This window comes from Saccoglossus kowalevskii, chromosome 19, assembly GCF_978046115.1.
Source record: "Saccoglossus kowalevskii chromosome 19, keSacKowa6.1, whole genome shotgun sequence".
Taxonomy (NCBI): domain Eukaryota; kingdom Metazoa; phylum Hemichordata; class Enteropneusta; family Harrimaniidae; genus Saccoglossus; species Saccoglossus kowalevskii.
Genome location: NC_140659.1, coordinates 30,053,494 through 30,074,691, shown reverse-complemented (window position 1 = coordinate 30,074,691; position 21,198 = coordinate 30,053,494). Strand labels below are relative to the sequence as shown.

Genomic DNA, 21,198 nt, shown 5'->3' with positions numbered 1-21,198 from the left:
GACTGAGGATGATTTCAAAGCCGTAATATGATGACGTTTCTCCGTAATCGAAATTTTGCTTTATTGCACATAAAGCCAACCTTAATCAATATATGGCAAATAACCACATTACATTTCGAAATATGCATCCAAGGTTTTATTGCCGTATCCACACATTCTAATATGGCGCCCCTTTGATTTTACTGTCGACGCCATTCTTAAATCAGCCAATTTAACATTCATTAAGCATTTTTAACAAACATCCGATATCATAGTTTGAATGCTACAACAATACACCGTCCCTACTTCGTCAGTTGTTCAGTCATCCAGTAACTACGAACCTTCTACTAGAAATTCGCCTGACCGCACCATATTTCATTTTAAGTGCCATCGAAGTGTACGTTCATCCGAGTATTACCTCTGTGAGAGAATAAACAACAGAGCTCATGTCGTACATACTTAGCTCACGTGACGTGATATTGATGGAATTCTTCTAGTGCGATAGATGATATCGCTTCGTTCGCGGATAGACGGTGATAGTGATAAAGCTGTGTCTGTCTACGCGTGCAATGCAATACCACAGAGAAAATAAAGTGAGATACGTTTCGAGAATATGTTAGGAGAGAGAATAAACGTAAAACCACCAATTTGATCTCCGGGCAAGCGCTGCGGATACATTGTACAACACTTGTTTGGGCGACAGAGCTACAATTACGAGATGACTGGCGGCGTTGAAACACCCAGTTTCCAAACCATTTCCCGGGTCTTACTATAAATGTCGCGTCCTTACTGATTATCAAACCTAACGTTGCCGTTTTTGTTACGACGGGCTGATTTACTGTTTCCTCTCCATTTCTGATTTACAAGCTTCCCCATCAAGATTTACTATAGTCGCATTTCATCTGTGTTTAAAAACACATTTCCTCAATGTATATAACTTGCAATCCAATACAATTAACATAAACACATTGACAGGTAGTACTTAATCCATCGTCTGTGTTGAAATAGTTTATATTGTACGCTCTCTACTGCGGGTTTGTACGTTCTGATTAAATTATACGCTTTCGCCTTTCTTCCAGAACAATACTCACTGTGGACGTGTCTACGCTGTGCGGCTCTGTGAGACGCCTTGAATGTATAGAGGTATTGAAACCCGGCCCTTCTATTAACAGTGGTGCATTGGATTTTAACAAAACGGAGGACCGATCAACCAGCCAATTCGCTAATGAACTAACGGGTACTTTGGAATAATCTAGCTAAAATGGATTTCGTACGTAATTACAGCAACGAAACCAGGGAAATTCAACCGTATTTAAAGAACGGTCCTCTCATAACAAGCATCTATATTTGCGCCTATGTGTTCATATTTCTTATGTGTTTGATTGGGAACTCATTAGTATGCCTGGTCGTGGCCCGGAACCCCCGTATGCATACAGTTACAAACTTCTTCATCGTAAATCTGGCAGTCGCTGATATACTAGTGGCAATATTCTGCATGCCTATTACACTTGTTGGGAATATATTAGAAGGTAAGTTACGTTTGTATTTTGGGTATGACGTAAGCACCTTTCTAACATACGTATATGAGATTGATTTCGGTGTATGTTTCAATATGATGTAGCATAGAAATGCAACAGCTACATTGCTACGATGTGTCTTGTATAGAATATACAGCCAATACTGTAAATGATCGTCTCTGATGACTTGTCACTGGCGGCCCTGGCACCATATTAAAGTTTCTGTGGTTTCACAAAATTATTTGGTACTCATCCTCCAATAAGCAATTGCGTAGTATGGAATATTTTAAAACCGTTCAACACGTATACGCACGTCACGCATTTGAGGTTGTGTATTATATATCTAGAAATAAAAGAAAAAGGGTGTTTTTGGATTCGATTTTTGACTATTTCAAAAATCAAAAAGTTTCATTTTCCGCCTATTTGTCAATTCTAATGAGTGCCTGCGTCAAACTATAAAACCCAAGAACAAAACTAGGGTGTGGATATGTTGAATTTGTAACTTGACAGGACGGAGGTAATATCAAAACCCATACCATAAGCCATGTAGATTTATGCCATGGCGTACACAGTGCCAATTGTCCGGTGAAAAATTATCATTCTGTCATATCCGTACATTTTTGGCGAACTATTTAAAAATTGAGTGTAATCATTTCGTCCGGGCATAATTATTTCGAATGGGCGACCCCTTATTATAAAATATAAAAAAATTCTCTGAGTGGCTAAATATAAGTGATCTTAGGTAGCGCGACTTAGAAAACAGCGGTGTAACCTCGATAGTCACGTCCTATGTACTGTGTATAGTCAACGTTATATCAATCAACCAACACAAACTTCTACCTATCTAAAAAGTTTCTCTGCCAGGCATATCCAATCACGTGATTTGTATTAATCTGTATTCGTTAGTACGACTGGCAAGTACTCCACGAGACGAGAATGTGCAGAGCCGCGCCATTAATTCTCATCTGCTCTTTAAAAGAACACCCTTTTGGTTCTATTGAATTACGTCCTTTGTATTGTACTACCTATAATGACTGAGGCTAATTCAATCATCCTCACTCGGTCACTTGGATGCAAACATGTTGTGCGTGAATATTGTAAATTATTTAGTCGTCAAAATGACATAGACACGATAATAGAATGTGACACAGAGTGAGGGAGATGTATTCCGTCCTTAAACAGATAGTCATTTCCATTGTACGAGTAACGAAACTAATTTATTCCACCATTATTTATCCGAATGGACTCATTTTCAAACAACAAGAGTTCCTGCGGGAATCTCTTTACGAATTCGTGATCTATTTATCAAGGAAATATGCGGAAAGCAATGATGTGATATTCGTGAAGAATCATGTCAACACATTCAGTGTATTTGAAAGTTAAAGGCGGTGATCGTCACGCAGCGCTCATTCGACGCGTCGTGTGGGACCCATATTGAACACGACGCGTCGTACGACCTCCGTCGCGGTCTTTAAAATTTTCATTCTGTCAGTAGGTGTATTTTCTACGGAAGAATTTTGAACAATTATTTCATGCATTGTGCGTAATCCCCCGTGCATTACTGGGTTATTTGACTCGGTACTCGGTTCAAACTATGACCCGTCCTTGCCTTACTGGAAGATTTGATGTGACGTCACAAAGTATGCCACGTACCATGCACATTGATATACCAATCACATATCTTTATGTAAATCACCACTGTGCTACTAATATTTACTCAGCACTAACAATATACAAATCTGAATTATTAGAACGGAACCGATATTTAACTTTAAGACAGGCATGGGACACTCTGAAACTATTGGTATGGAATGAACGCAGGAAATGACAGGGATTTTAAAGTGTTTTGCATTTTTGGTTTTAGCGTTTGTGAGGTTTTGATTTTGAAATTATGTTCTAATTCCTATTGTGCTTGTTAAATAAAATTACTAACTATTGCAATTGTTTTAGATTTATGTTATTAGTCCCCGTTCGGATGCAGTTAGGACTATTATATTGACTACTGTGCGTCCGTGTGTCCGTGCGTCCGCGTGTCCATGCGTTTGGAATTATATGTTATACATGCCTGGACCGATTACATTTAAACTTCACACATACATCGTACATAATATTATACATTGTACATCCATTTGTTTCACGATCTGATTCAAGATGGCCGAATAGCGGCCATTCATGTACTGAAAAATCATCAAAACCAAGCATTTCTCGGCTGATGGATGTTGTTCAAACTTGGTACATACATTAGACATTATTGGTTATTGATAAACGTCATTTTGTTTTGCAGACTGATCAAATTAAAAATGCCCGACTGGCGGCCATTTTGTTCAAATCAATGCGGTTCTAGTACCATATCTCTGACATACTTTGACTGATCGAGTTCAAATTTTATATATTTATTATACATCATAGATATAAATATGTATTCAAAATGGTGGCCGTTTTTTTAAATTATTGCTGTTCAGAGCAATATGGAGAAGTACTCGTTTGATGATCAGATACAAGATGACTGAATGTCAATTATTTTTAATGTTACAAAATATCATAATTAAGTATCACCTTCTGGATCCATAACTCTTGACATGTATCTTAAATTGGATATTTAACGGAGATTGTGCCATGCATGACTTTTATCTTCACTCTCACCAGAGGCGTTCCTTTCATCTTTATAGATATTTATGAAATTCATTATTCAAATCTAAACGTCAAGTTTTATTGACCAATTGAATAACAGTGAAATGTTTTCAAATAAAATCCTCACACACGGTGCTTGTTGATTGGCTGCTTTCAACAGCGATTGGAACTCGGACATATCTTATAGATTAAGAGAATGCCATTGTTGTGCTGAGAGTATTACATTTTTCCTTTGTTATTGTTAATCCATATATAAGTTTTAAGTAATGAACCTAAACTCCAGTGTTATGTGACCTTCATTCGTTATGTTCGTACGCCGACTTGTTGATGTATGTTATCGTTTAGCGGATATTAAGCAAACAAAATGGCACGAAACAACAATGAAATAATACTAGTACTGGTAATATAAAGGCGCTGTTTAAGACATACATGCATATGTTTTAATTTATTAATTAACTTGACCAGAATCTTGTATTTCTCGATGTTCTGGTCCCATGTGGTTTATCCGCACATGATACAGTGACGTACGTGACTAACTTGTTGTGGCGACGGGTGGCGATTGTGCGCCGTCCGAATGCGACCATGGATGTCCATGATGCGAGTAACGATTCTGACGTTGTTTATTTTTTCAGGATGGCCATTTGGTGTGATAATGTGTAAACTGACGCCAGTTATACAAGGTTTGTCGGTGGCTGCATCCATATTCACACTCACTATCATTGCAATAGACAGGTAAGGTTCATTTATTTTCAAGGAGGAAGGGGATGTATATCAACCAGTAATATAACAAGAAAAATACCCACCTCAAATTAATATTCCAAAATGTGACTCCCTTCGATTACAAGTTCTAAAATGTGCTCACTCATTTCGAAAGTACAAATAAATTTATATCATATGTGTCACTTTGGTTTCTACAATGTTCTGTTGACAAAATATATTTTTTTAATATCAATCAATTTGTGATGTGGCAATGCTTTATTCATATCGCATACAATAAACATGTGTATGAGAAATTAGTCATGGTAGATTATCACACAAGTGATTCCGGAATACCAACACCTGCCTCGGTTGTTATTTTACAATCAGTACAAACATTAACAAAAAAGGTGCCGTACTATTTTATCAACGACATTTAATTTATATAATTTCATTCCAGCTAATTTGGGAAACTCTTAAGTGTGATATCAGAATGTATATTGACAGAGAATTAATGCATGTTAAGTTTGAGACTCTAGTATTGTAATTGTTGCAATATCGCTCAACGTATTCAAAGAAGTGTGCTAGCATTAATATCAACATTTAAATGTTGTAACTAACTTGCATTATACTAGTGTCTCAGACAAGAATGGTTTTTAGGTGATTTAAATGAGAGTGTAGTAATTATATTCAGGTTCTTGTGTGTTACATTAAAACAACTACATAACGTTAATTATCGGGTTCCAGTTTTATGTGTGTATAGGCATATTCCCTCAAGCGTTTTCCATGAGAATTAAACAAGTGGGAACACCTGGTGCCAATACATGTACTGTGTTTCATGGTCATTGAGGCAGCTCAGCATATGTAATGTGACTTGAGCTGAAATGTGACCCACTTAGGGAGGTAGTCATCGCGCTGCGCCTGTACGACATTTGTGTTCATAAACATTGAGTTTCCCATAATCCAATGCGTTCTTATAATGAAAATCACAAGTGTGAGGTTTGATCTGGGCGTGACTTGCACTGATTACCGCCGTTTACTCCTTCGACAACTCAGTCTAATCACCTAAAAAATCTAATTAAAGCTTTTTAACGTCTCAGTTTGTACTCTTCGCAACAGTCACAGTTGCAATCTTTGTTTATATGGACCCTCATTCTCGCGCATGCGTGGCGCGACGACTACCGCCCTTTAAACAAAATATGTAAAACTCGCACTGTGACGCTTGCGTAAAATTGGCCTCCCCGGTTGCACCGCCCGTCTTGATTAATAACAAGCATCAGATGCACAATCTTACAAAATTATATATTTACTGATTGAGCTGTATGAGCCGTTTCCGTTTAATGGACATTCACCGTTTGAATAAATTAACAAGTTATCGGTCTTTATAAACATGCTACATATTTTTAACATTGAATTTATATTATTAATACTTACTATTATGGGGGGCATATACCAATTCGAATTTAAAGTTCATTTCAATCGACTTATCGGAACGCATGAACACGTGTATGTGCGCAAAATACTTAAAGCGGGGGAGTCGTCACCTGCGCATGGGTCAGATGGTCATAGCGTGTCAGTGTTTACAAACAAGCGTCTACCCATGAGCCTTTGCGTTTTTAGCGTGTGTTGTTATCGTCGCTTGGGACTCAATTTCCGCGCGTGCGCAGGTGACGACCTCCCCGCTTGAAAGCATAAGCGCTCACCGTTCATGCGCATTCTTTGACTAACAAGAAAAGAAGGGTAAATATACAGCTCTCAGTACTAGTTGAAAACTTGTGAACAAACAGCTGCTAACACGAGAGAGAGAAGGTTTTATTGTAGGGATACGAATACAGTATGGCGTGTCTTGCAATGATCAATTGCCAGTGCCAACATCAGAATGATTTTTATTAATTATTAGTGACACTTTGCAATCTGTCATATTTCCTTGATAAATTATTAAGTGTGTATACGCGAGGGGAGTTCATTAATACCGCAATACCACCGGGAGTAGGAAAAGCACATTAAATAATATAAATAGTTTGTCTTTCATTTACTCTGACAGAGTATAGGCTATTCCCATTGCCAATGGCTTTTGTAGTTTATTTAACAGTCTATTAGTGTCTATATGAGAGGGGTAAAACACAAATTATTTTTTTTATAATAATCTTTTAGTTAATATGTTTTCCCACTCTTTGAAACTATATATGATAGTGCACATACGACACAACTTTCCACTCAGGGTGAATTCTGGAAATTACGATACAACTATATTGAAGTTCAATCAGCTAGACGTAAATGGATGCCAATATCTCGTTGAGAGCTAAAGGGCTATGTGGCAATGTTTTGCCCCTCAAGTAGAGTTCTATTGTCCTCGCCATCGCGTCCACTCCACACTTATTCTGTTCTATGTAACCAATACGACATACGGTATTTGGAACAGTGAACGCGATGAGGGAGAGGATGATAGATTATTCAAGAGCCAAATTAAGTCTCGCTATTTCCTCGCTCTCAGCGAGATCTGTTCGTCCATTTGCATGCATGAGTAACGATGGGTGGTGGTGGTCAGTAATAATAAAGACGTCAATGAACACAAAAATAATGACAAGACGTGAAATAGTTAGGTTCCTTTAGGAATGAATATTGATTACATAAACTGAATACGTACATATGTGTGAGCACTCGGACATGTATTAATCTTGGGAAACAAATTACTGACAAATACGCATATCATTTTATTTCACAATGCGAACAGAGATGGCTGTTTCTACAACTTTCCAGAAACAAAATATGTCTTAGCTTCTATGATGACCTATTTTTCCCCATATCTAAAAATTCATATCATTTTTATTGATATAAATCCTAAAACATACAATTAATTAGCTAGTGAGCTTCTCGTGCGATAATAATAATATAAAATGTGAAGTTCTCTCCCATAATGCTTTGCATATATGTGCAGTAACGTGCTCAGTAGTGCAAAATGCAATCTTCTCTCCCACAATGCATTGCATATCGGCAGTGACATGCTCAGACGTGCGAAATTTGAATTCAGCTTGAATTGTCTAACGGCGATATAATCATCGCCGCGCGCAGCGTCGTTAAAAATAATTAAATGTAGATACATCGCAGCAGATATGGACTTACTATTTCTTGACCTGGGGTCATTTATCGAGTTAAATGATGGTGGTCGTTGCGCAGCTCGTGATTGAATTTCGTGTCAACAAACAATGTACACGCATTGTACACGTTGCTATGAAACCCTCATTGAACAGGACGCGGCGCGATGACCATGCCTATCATTCCATTGATGACGGAACTGTTTCAAGTATAAGACATAAGTAATACCCACGTGGTTCGATGACATGATTACAAATAATACATTTCAATGTTTCCTTTTGAAAAAGCAAATGTTTGACTAAATGTTTTACATGTTTCAATTCGTATTCCACAATCTAGAACTTTAGTGCCATGGGATTGCAGTTATTACGTAACTCAATGAATTGTCGGACCAAGATGATTGGTTTATACATTTTGATTTTACTTGCCGACTCATCATTTTGCCGTCAAAATATTCCTATACCGGCAATCACATGTTACTGTTAATGTCTCCAGTGCTTGCTTTGGGAGGGGATCACGACTACCAATATAAAGTACTTGTTTTGACTAAATCCAATATCAAAACCAACGTACTTTTTCAGAATACACAGAATTGTTGTCCATCACATTTAAGTATGTTTAATTTATCTCAAACCATCGTGTTCTCCAAAAATGTGACTTTCATTTCATCTTTATTGGATCTTTGCAGTACGTCCCTTGCTACCAATTAGGGGCAAATACGCCAATTGAACACAATTTGTCCATCAAATATCTTGTTCCCTGTGTTTGCACAATACCCTTATCAGTGTAACAGGAACTCGTCTATAGTTCATCCGACCACGCTTCCCTTCATATCTTAATGGTACTAAATTTTACAAATGAAAACTAATTCTCTATAATTACCAATCAATGTAAGGCCATTTCCATGACAACACGCTTTCAGTGTGACACATGTGACATACATTCAATGCGTAAGTGTATAGATTACTAGTATGTCTAATATATTTAGATAAGAAATATGAATACACGCTGTTTTGATTGGGTTTAATACTAGTCGCAAGGAGGACTGTGGTTACTTGTATGTGTATTAAAAAAGAGAAATAAATAAATGATGTAGAAGTTAACACAATTTTCACACAGTGCCTGCCGAACAATGTGACGAGTGGGCGATTTAATTAACGTCATTCGCAGAATCACCTCAGGACACAGCCAATGATTCATTTCCGAAAGAAGAGCAATTCATTCATTTATGGGGAGGGATTTTTTGTTCCTTTAGCATTACACAATATTAGTTACTATAATCCCCTTTATCGACATTTTTCTATAACAATTTCAGATTTTCATATTTTTTGATTATTTTTCGATTATTATATGATATATTTAGATGTTTTGTTATTTGTTATTATCTTGTCCCCTGTTCATTTGTTCGGAACATTTATTGTATTAAACTGTTTCTGTTCTGAATTATTTTAGTTTTAAACAGTTTCTTTTTGTTTTTTTTTTGTTTTGAACATTTTCTGTCCTGTTATTTCAGTTCATGGTCATAATGTATGCACAATCAATATCACATAGTACCAATCTACGTATACTATCATACTCTACATTACTTTGAAATAATCTTCACAAAATACGTTTACAACAGTTCATAAGCAACTAGGTACAAGCGGTCTACTGGGTCGCAGACGATGCAGTCAGCCATATTACTTCTTGGCACACGGTTACAACTATCACAGTTCGGCGCAGATTGAAATATCTGAAGCATAATATGTTGAGTTCAGTTCTCGAACCGTGCATGCTAAAGCGAACAAAATATATGTTTTAGACACAGTCAACTTGCGCACAAGTGATAACCAAATAAATGCGCCTCACACAAATACGGCTCGAAATGAAGTCTTTTGTTTTTATAGATTCGTTTTCAAGATGGAATCCCTCATATATTAAATATCAGTAAAATATTCGCATATAGTTTTTTATCTTTTGTACGCCAACTGAATGTGGTTTCAGACCTTGGTCGTCGATCTCGTTCAAATGTAAAATCCTGCCTTATAGTGACAGGGGCACAGCGCAAGACGTCTTGCGGCAAGCTAATTATTTACGACAATGGATGACAACATTCCTGCAGAGGAAGTGGGTATGACGACTAAAGTTATTAAAGCGGGGGAGTCGTCCGTCACCTACGCATGCGTCAGATGGCCATAGCGTGTCATGTTTACAAAGAAGCGTCTACCCATAAGTCTTTGCTTTTTAACGTGTGTTGTTATCGTCGCTTGGGACTCAATTCTAGCGCGTGCGTAGGTGACGACCCCCGTTTTAATTTATAGCAAGCAATGCCTCGTGTCGTGAGCACAGCCGAGAAGTTTATTTATTCACACAAATAGAATTGACGTAACCAGAAAAATTGAAGCGCGCAAACTGCAGAAGTCGAGTTACTAGTTCACGCGCGAGTTGAGCGGAATTCAAGACTTGTGTGTCGCCGCTGATCAAAATAACTAGAAATTCAAAGTTTAACTATATTAGAAGTTTTACTATAATCGGCCCGTTGCTGTGAAACAACGCTGCCCCTTGACCAGATTTTCACTATATTCACCAACTTCCTTTGACGGAAATTGAAATGGTAACATAGAACATAAGACAATCATTATAAATTGTACGTGAGTTTAGTTTATATCATCTTCCCACCTTCCTTTACAATGTAGTTTTCACAATCATAAATTCGTTTACACTAAGTCACAAAAGCCTCAAAGTTTGGTCCTCTTTCACTTTGCAGAAATATATATGTTTTTTCTACAAGCAAGCAGACAAATTCACCAGTAACATTTCTCTTCGATCAGAAATCATCATGCGCAATCGACTTGCTGGTGACTGCGTATTAAGTGGAACATCCCACCACAACAAAACATCTCTCCACAAGGACTTGGTGTAATGACAATCATAACACACATGTTCACAACCTTCTGATTGCTCATCAATGTGTAAATAATGGAGTGGGTTATTTTTTGTTGAAATCATCTTTCTCCAACGTTTTAACTGTCTATCAACAAGAATTACCCACGCCTTCCTTGGCAGTGTCCCTGTCAATTTTATCTTTACTTTCCCATTATTTCATGAATTTCTTGAATTGTCTGCATAGGCTACATACAGTCTCCCTCCTCTTTCTTCTACTCTGCGCTAGTCTGTTGTATCCCATATTCTTGTCCTTCCTTTATTTCTCTACCCCTATGGATTCTGTTGCAATGCCTTTCTAGTGACGGTTCCTTGCTCTTTCATTAGTGTATTAGTTATTAGTGTATTAGGCAAATTAAAATCTGTCCTTGCCTTTCCAATCCGGTTTCTAGTGTCTTGCTCTGTCCCTCAAGCTGTGTCCACAATGCTGTTTGGATATGTAAATGATGTTATTTCTATCACCCACTTCATAGACTGGTACTGTTTGCTTGGGTGTTATTTATTTTCATCACATTTGTCTTGTTTGCATTGATGTGCAGTCTAATTGTCATAGCTGTTTTTTCTTCGCTTGATGTATTTTCTTGCATTTGCTCGTGGGTATGTGACATTTTCGAGTTGTTCTTATAGTGTTTACTGTCTTTCATTCCTGTTGTTTTCCTCATGAGCCAATCAATTGGTAACACAAAATGAAATGTTATTCTGCTCAAATTACTAGTTCCTAAAGTAATTCCTGTTATTACTCTTTACATTTCTCTTGGACTCTATGTGCTTGTTATTCCCACTATAACCTTGTTTTTGTAGCTCCGGTTTAAGATAATTCTTGATTTTCTTCCCATTCTTGATTCGTTAACCATTCTTTGAGGTTTACAGCAAATTTCACCCACGGATTGCTGGTTTTTTACCTTCTTTTGCGTGAGTTGCAATTTCCCATCAACCAGAGGATGATCTGATTCTGTATTAGTTCTTCGGCGAACCCTCACATCTAGAAGTTCCATTGTACTTCCTATAACTAATTTGTTGTCTTCACACACATCTGCAAAGAGTTGACCAGTTGCATTCATTGTGCCTACTCCATGTTAGCCCACGATAGTATCCGGAGTTATCATGTCCCACTTTAGCATTAACATTTTCCATTCAATTGAAAAGTTAGACAATTCACTATCTTGGATAGCGTTTTAAAGCTGTCACTTCTTTGTTTCCGAATCTCCTCTTTTGTTAGTGTATAACTCATGGCTATCGTGATTCTTGAGCTAACTGGTTTCCATCCTACGAGTGCATATGCTGCTTGCCTTAAAAACATAATTGTCACCCCTTCTGTATCCGGCAAATTCTCTGTCTCAATTCCAGTGTGTATAATTGTCCCCCAGTATAACCATCTTGTCTCACACATTCACGTTCATTTGATTGCATTTCTCTTGATATATTTGCGCTCCTCCCTTCTTCATACATGGTTCTCACATTTCATGTTCCAAATGTATTAGACTCTTCGGTATTTCGAATTCGACTGTCTGTGTTTCTCTGAGGTGTCCACTTTGCGGGAGGTAAGCCTACCAAGCTTCACCAGAGTCATGTTAGCCTGATTTACTTATTTTCACCTTCTACAGTGAGGATGTATGGTGGTTCTTGTTTATAGTTAAGTACGTATGAGTTTTGTGATATGTTGATCATTGAAACATTGATATATACCTCTCTAAGAAGAACTCTATATTCTATATTCAGGTATTGTGTCCGGACAGAACAGAAATAAAGTGCACTTTACGTCACAGAAAGGGGTGATCGGTCAGCTGATCTAATTTTATAATAAATAATGAAACTTTTGACGTTTAATCTACAGTGAAGTGAAGATGTGTGTCCCAATTTGATGTACCAAAAATTTTCACACTTGAAAATCGTAACATGATTGCCTAATTCATCCAACTGTGGTATATGCAATAAGATTATATTATTAGACTTTAGACTGTTTTATAACATGTGTAAACCATGGTAGTGACAAAGTCCTATAGATGTACGAAAGCAGGGGTACCAGTACGATGTTTTGTGTCTCATTACATTTGCCAGTGATATAAACATGTTCAACTCTGCCGCAGCCGACATATTAATTTGTCGATCTGAAGATGTTGAGGATCGACCGTGATAGGGCAGGATATTTGTATATAATTAGAATTATGACTGTATAATAATATATATTATTCATAAATGACATTACATATTATTATACTATAATATTATTATATAGATTATTTCAAAATAAAAACTTGACATTGTCGAATAAGTAGGACAGGTGCGTGTGATTACAAAATAAATGGTATGTACTATTAAATCTAATTACATTCACGTAGACAATAATTGCATCGACTGCTTGATAGATTATTCCAGCAAGCAGGTCATGTCAAGCAAACCGTTTAATATTTAAAACATAGTTAAAATTACCGATATCCACAACACTAGTTGCGTTGAAATACCTGATTAATTTAATCTGGTTACGTCCCACGTCGATAGAATGAAAAGCAACGTCATTTATTTTTTACAATTTTCCGAAAAATAAACAAATGAGAGCCAGAGTTCTGTCGACAGTCGAATCTTCATTGTGGTTTTCTTTGATTTCTCAATTTATCTAGCTACATTTTTTCTCGCATTGAGTCTCCAGCTGTCCCATCTGAAAACTATCGTGTGCTTGATCATCTTGTCCCCCCCGCGGGGATGCGAGCATAATCACCTCTGGTGACTATGTCAACTGTGCCCAACGCAGTGGGCGTCTTTACATTAACTATGTAAACTATCGTCTCATGCGTATAAGACACGTTTCTTGTTGCGATGGGATTATTATTTGTGATTTACAAATAACAGTAGGTTTCTTGTACTTCCAAACATATCGTTACTCTCTGTGCTCACGGCATGTGCTTATCGCATCTTCAATTCTTTTCATGCCATTCTGTACACATTCACCCGCCGCTAATTATTTCCGAACCTATTTTGAAATGTCACTGGGATTAGTCCCACACCAATACATGTGGTAGTTTCCTTTCGAATCGACTTGTAACAAAACCGAAGAGATTGCTATATACTATTTGAAATTTAAGCAATTATATTCAAATATTTTCCAGTAGTATATTTTATTAGTTTTTGCGCCAAATATATTAGGTAACACTTATATTACACTTGGTTACATCTATTTCAATCTTACATTTTATTAGATCGTGACTGCTAAGAGTTGTTTAAAAGTCACCCGAATGCTGCCCGTGGAACACTGTTCAATATTAAATGTGAACGGTTATGCGCACCATTTGTTTCATCCACTTTCCGCGGATCACTAAATAGAGATATAACCCCATGTTCGTTGTCAAGGATAAAAGCCTACTCATCCACCATGTTACCACTAAACCGGGTGATCGCTTATATTGATTTTAAGTACGGATCAACATTTAATTCAATCTTTACGGTTAATTTTATCAAGAACTATTGTAACATATGTGAGCTACACAAAATAACATATCATATAAATGTGTCGTGTTGTATACCAAGGTCAATTTAACATTTGTCATTCAGACCGTATCCTTATTCCAGTTAACGCACGTTTGTCTCTCGGTTTTTCTACTGATGGTAAACCGCCACAATTTTATTCATATGTAAATTATAAACCATCATTGTGAATTCCCACATACTAATATTTCGTGTAACTTTATTGTTCTTATGTGGACTGTAAATTAAAACTAAAAGTGTGCAACTAATAGAGCCATTAACCGTTACGTCTGGTTTATTTTTTAATTCGGCTGATCAAACAATACGATTTTAACGTAATCAAAATATGCATTAAATGTTACAGTATACATAGTAGGTGTTAATGATCAAATGATAAACTGTTCAATAAACTCTTTCGTGTTGACGTAAACTAAATGAATACTTTGTTAATAGTAGTATCGCAGTTTAACCAGCTGTGCAGCTTCAATTGTGCATTTTTGTCGTGTTTCTAAGATTACAAACCGAACTGTTATAATATTGTAAACAATGTAGTTTATGTTAAACCCACTTCAAAGCGTACAATTACCTGTATACTCGCGGTTGTAAATAATTGGACTCTTTGAATTCGTGAACATATATAAATCTGTTTTGTCATGTTTACAGGTGTATGTTAAAGGTTTCAGGGAATCAGTGAACATTACGACACACATAAAGTAAAATGACATAAAGGATTCAATTCATGTACAGAAACTCGATTTGATAAGCTCAAAAGTACATTTGGTTTTAGTAATAGAGAAGGAAATTATATTTCCATTTTGTATATACAAACGTGTCTTTTTAATGTTCCTATATGGCGTCGCTGTCATGGCAACCTCGACTCAATTCCCCCTTGCCATACACAATGAGAGACGACAAGAAGGTCAAGTATGTGTCACTCACGCAACACGCAATACTAGTTAAACCTGTTTTATATTTTGTAATTGGGTTATGCATTATTTTACTCAATACAATAAGTTATTCTAAATCCAACTATTTTCAACTTTAAAACACGCCTGTTCCTTCATGTGACGAAGAAATCGGTATTTATATATTACGGCATAAAAATATACATTGATGTCAACTGTTACGTCAATTATATATAGCAACAAAATGAATAATATGACTATAAAAACAGTTTAATATTATAATTGCTCTATTGCGTTGATTCATCATCGTCAAACTTGGTTGTCATACCATACCCCACGATCAACTACGTTTTCAAAATGGCTCTCTTAGTTATCGATGCAATCAAAAAGATGCATTATGTTAATCATCACTTACATCCCCACTCCTATTGTAATTAGGTACTTCTTAAATACATCGGACAGCCAGTGACGTAATATCAAATATTAAGTATACGTTTTTTAATATGCACACTAGTGTAGAATTATTCTAGGAGCAACGACAACGGTCACTTTTAAAAACAGAGAATTAGTATAAATTACACTTGGCCCAGACAATCTGATTAGGTATACATAGAATAAAAGATAAGTACATATGAAGTATATTGTTACATAAGTGTTTGTGAGTAAATGAGTGTACGGTTAGCGTCAAATTTGGTTTAAAAAATACTCAGGTTCCGTCTGGCAGTTAAAGCGTAGGTGAATACCAAACAATCTCTTTGTAATTCTTACACGTACATTCAAACTTAGGAGGTCTTTTTCTGACATGTTGATAAGTAGACTTCTCTAGCCCGTGGCAAGTATTAATACGTATGCACGGTCGTGTATGCGTGTTATGTGAATGTAGAAGGCATTCGGGGAAAAAAACATCCGTTGACGATTGAGTATGTTGAAGCCATACAAGATGTGCTGTTATTAACAACTAATGACCTATTTCAAGAAATAATAGACATTGTGTACACACGGGCTGTGGAACGTTTTTAATCGCCAAAGTATATTTAATAATCTGTAACAGGAAATCCCGTGCAATTATACTGTCTTATGATTTTTATTACTCGGCCGATCAAGTGTATTTAAAGTTGTTATGAAATGTTTGACATAAAGTACAATATACGGCTTGAGTAAATTGGGCTAAGTAACCATGTGCGAGTCTGTACAATATCTGGATGTATTTTCTCGCTAAGATGCGTGACGTGTAAGCTTAATAGTGCTATTTCGAACGACGTGGTGAGGCTGGTATGACGGTTGTGGCAGAAACATTATATGAGGACTACATTCAATTCTAAATAACCTTTAAATATTTAATAATCTATCAGGCATGAAAGCTACTATGTGTCAAACATATAAAATAACCAGACTATCAAAATATTCGAGAAATACCCTAACAGGAGCCTCTCAAAACTGAAGTCTATCTTTACAAAAGTCTCTAAAACCGAGGTATACCCCAAAAGGTGCCTCCAAAAACCGGAGTTGATCCCGACACTGAAGCCTCCAAAAAAACAAGTATGCCAAAATCGGAATATATTGTCAGCCAATTTCAGGTTACTGGGGACAAGGGTCGACTATCTTGTTTTCCATCTCGAATGTAGCAAATATCAAACTGTCATTCTTTTTTAGAATGAGGCATAGGTAAACGTCAGTTGTATGTACAATATATTAATAACTTCATACAATAATCAAGAAATACAACACTGGAACGTACTAAACAATTACGACAACCTCTTGAGACTAGCACCATATGGCATATTATATTATACATTAAAATGGAAACCGTTGATGTCTAGGACTTTATACACATATTGCATAGCCATTAGAAGCGACATATTGGTGTAAATACAATGGTATGCAATGACATTAAAATTGCCGCGGTATATCATATCATAATGTTGACAGAATTGAATATATTCTCATATAAGCATTTGCCACTATTCAGTGTACAAACACACATTTTGAACAATACATCAAGTCATGACTGAAACCCAATGCATAAAACGAACATATAAATACGCAATATACGAGCCTCACATTTGAACTGAAGATCACAATAAATTCAACTTGCCCTTGAAATTACATGCACATATCACTGTGCCATACTCAAAACAGACCACTCGAAATAGCGTGTAACACAATGGTGTAAACATACTATTATATCATTGAAATTCCATTTAATAAAAATTCTAAATATTGTCCGTACATTTCCGTACTAATATTTAATACAATAAATAGTGAACTGATTAATCTATGCTAGCAGACTGGAGATGGAGTGTCACGTTTTGTGTCACCCATATTGAAATATGTATTAATTCAATTAAATTAGTAATAATATCACCAATGCGTCTCAGAAGCTTTCTAGGGTTACATAAGGGATAACAAAACAGTAATAGGTGTTCATATGAAACGACGATTATTTGCAATTTATACATGCTAAATAATAAAGTTTTTGCAATTAAAATCCGCCAAACGGAATCATGAGATAAACAGGATATTAATGTCATGACGTCACGATCTATATTTATTCAACTCATCTAGTAAAAGCTGCTCCAAATTAGTGAATTTGTCATAATTTTTGACAAAATTGGTCATAAATCGCATGACAATGTTCATTAGTTTATTATGTACATCCATGAAGCTATGGTACAATTAAATAGCATTATTTTGTGTGTTACAGTTAAGCCTTTTGAGAAATGTGCCCTAATATTTCTTAAAAATTGCTATTTTTAGAACAATTCCATAGAACACAATCTTAAAGAAAAATTGCATTTTTTTGAGACTTTAAAACCCAGATTTTTAAATAATTCAGAACAACAAAAAGTACTCCGCTAATTAACAATAAATGATTTTTTTTCAGCATATGTCACCAGGCTAGATTTTGAAGTCTTGCATAATACCTCTGCCATAGAAACCTGTGGTAAAAGTGATATAATAGTGTCAAAATGGCGACTTTCCACTAAAATACAACCATCAATTTCTCAAAAATTAGGTGGGTGACCCCCAACTTTTTTTTGGTCAAAATTCTTCAAGTACAGTTTATTGCAAAATGAATAAATTCTGGGTATTTTAATTTATGAGTAGGCTTCTACCTTAAGGTTATCGGAGAACAATGCTATCGACGTTTAAATCATGAGATATATCACCAATGATTTCGTCTTTAGTGCATTTTATCAACTTTTTTTCTGATTTGGAATAAATATATGTATGTGTTTTCTCTGAGTTCATTGTTTGTTTGGGCATTTTATCACAACTATTTAAATAACAATCTCCCGAGTTTCTTTTGTAGTGTATATACTCGGAAGAAACTGACTTATGCTAATTTAGATTTATAACTATTAATGCATTATTCCAAAGTGATGTGTAAAATTATATAAGTAGAACATATTTCACTGACATTTATGATCTCAGCAAAAAATGTTAAATTCATTTTTTAAAATATTGAAACACTGAAGTCAGCTTGTATTGAAGGTCGGGGTGTGTACTCACCAAATCAGTCTAAATTGTCGTAGTCACTCAAGGCCACTTTCTGTAATGTTGAAGGTTCTTTTAAATTCGATTTAAGGACTATGTTGGATAAGATCTCTCATGAATTGCTCAAAGCCCTTAGGATGTTTAAAGGGATCGGTGAAGGGTTTTACAATGTAAAAATGCAACGTTAATTACCAATTATATAATAACGGTATCTGTGTTGGCCCATGTTTCATCATTATATGGAGGACGCCATGTCAGCCATGGAAATGAACATATGTGCATATAATAATGTGATTTTTTTCAATTCTTTATTTCAGGCACAACAATATTGTAAACCCACTACGTCCACGCATGGAAATTTCCACAGCTTGTGTGCACGTGGTTGTCATTTGGATTCTCTCCATCGCCATAATGGTGCCACAAGGAATAGTATTGGATCTAATAGTCTGGCCTTTGAGCTCCCAAACCTGGATCTACGTATGTACGGAAACAAAATGGCCGAATGTTGCTCACAGGAAAGCCTACACAGCTATCTCATTTGCATTTGTCTATCTCATTCCATTGTTATTGATAAGCGTGGCTTATATACGAATTGTCAGAAAAGTATGGCGACGACATGCACCTGGTGTAACACAAGAGACACAGTCTGGAGCGCATGCGTCTATATCCAAGCAGAAAATCAAAGTTCTGAAAATGATTCTAGTTGTAGTTATCCTTTTCGGAGTTTCCATGTTGCCTATTCATATTTGCATGTTGCTGATCGACTTCGGTAACATGTCTAATCGCAAGGTTCAGACCATTGTGTTATACGTCATACCTTTCGCTCATTGGTTGGCTTTCTTCAACAGCTGTGTTAACCCGATTGTGTATGGTTACTATAATAACAATTTTCGACGCGGATTTCGTTCTGCTATGAATCCGCGTAAATTCTGCTCATTTGGCTCAGTTCGAGAGCCTGGATCATTCGTTGGTGAATCTGAACATCTGAACCCGTGTCGTCATCGTCGCAGTACACGGTCGACTAGAGTACGTGCAAATTCACATCCAATTGAAAACAATTCCTCTTAATATCGTGTGCCTTGTATTAATGAGTAGCTATTGTTATTGTATATCAGTTACTGATTCTTCATTGTTTTAAGTGAGGAGAGAATTGCATGCTGGTAAACATGCTAACAAGGGACAATATTTAAACGTACAATCACAATACCAGTAAATTTTGCAGCTATGGCTTACCACCTTAGAACACCCGTCGTTCAAGGAATACAAGATAATCGAAGTTGACAATTCACCATAGCACCATGGTTAGAAAGGCCACCTAAGGCAGCAGAAAAAAAACATTGATATTAATATATTAATCACCGTGACCATGAACATATACATTGACTACTATTCCAACAAAAGACGCCAACGCGATTAGATAAGATATTTTGTGCAAAATAGTCACCTGCATACCTTAAAACTCATATTTATATATATATAACATATAGTGTACAATGAACCAAGCTGCGACATATCACACGTTGAAAAATCATCCCATATTAACAATATCTTATTACGATGTTGCAGTTAAATTTGAGAGTATGTAGGTTATTGTTACGTGTTAGTATGAAGGTAAAGCCCACTCTATACTAAATTAATTTGTAGTTATAGTTAAATGTTGGCCGCTTACGATAGTTATACGCGACACTAGTGTAACGCCTGTTGTAATTATATGAGTGGTCGTATCATTTTAATTATGACGTCCGTTTATTGTGACAGTGTAAGCCACAAATGTGACATTGAGTTGAATGGTACATTACGTCTCACAGTCTACATTGTAGTTTTTATCACTCCTCCTTCAGAGTCCATTTTAAGGTTATCTAGTGTAATCTGAACGTATTAGAAAATGCAATTATATATCTATAGTACAACACATGGAAATCACATTTACTCGGCGTAGCCGTAATTCAAGGTAATCGGCTTATCACGATTCGATATAAACAAACGAATCCGATGTTTTGTTATCACTGTTTTCTCAGCCCAGGCGCTCAATGTCATGGATACCTCAGGCTATATTTAGCTTTCACTGTTAATCGCCATTTGCATCGCAGTATCCGGTCGCCTCATAGCGCAATTTAATTGTGAACAATTTCAAGTAATTTCAAGTAATGATTTAAAAAGAATTAAATGTGCACAGTGAATCGTTTAGACGCAATTTGCGTCTGAGTGACAACCAGAAGACATATGTTAATAGAGATCTATTAATCCAAATAACACCACCTACCGCACACTGAAAACAGCACATTAGATGTTCGTGCACAATATCTGTTGAGAAGCGTATTAACTGTGCTCAGTGTCATATGCTTTTGTACTTTTATCCAATATGTTCTGTATGTCTTATCTATCTGAATTTAATGACATTAACACAAATTACCTGTATTGCTTCTGCGTTCCCTGGAGGAAACGCTAATTTGAAGTTGTTATTATAATAAATGGTAATGAAAAACTCGATCACG

The 21,198-nt window shown here is 36.2% G+C and overlaps 1 protein-coding gene across 1 annotated transcript; it reads left to right on the top strand.

Annotated features, from left to right (window-relative positions):
* Window positions 1-1,200: 1,200 nt before the first annotated feature.
* On the top strand, window positions 1,201-21,193 carry LOC100376926 (neuropeptide FF receptor 2-like). The gene is made up of 3 exons (XM_002735506.2): window positions 1,201-1,508; window positions 4,760-4,859; window positions 19,021-21,193. The coding sequence occupies exons 1-3, from the start codon at window positions 1,241-1,243 to the stop codon at window positions 19,769-19,771; spliced, it is 1,119 nt and encodes a 372-aa protein (XP_002735552.1). The 5' UTR covers window positions 1,201-1,240; the 3' UTR covers window positions 19,772-21,193.
* The last annotated feature ends 5 nt before the right edge of the window (window positions 21,194-21,198 follow it).

What these genes read in the sequence shown, in the direction of transcription:
- LOC100376926 (XM_002735506.2), top strand. Translation starts at nt 1,241, where the DNA reads ATGGATTTCGTACGTAATTACAGCAACGAAACCAGGGAAATTCAACCG. An exon ending in TGTTGGGAATATATTAGAAG is followed by an intron (nt 1,509 to 4,759) that starts GTAAGTTACGTT and finishes TTATTTTTTCAG; the next exon opens with GATGGCCATTTGGTGTGATA. An exon ending in ACTATCATTGCAATAGACAG is followed by an intron (nt 4,860 to 19,020) that starts GTAAGGTTCATT and finishes TCTTTATTTCAG; the next exon opens with GCACAACAATATTGTAAACC.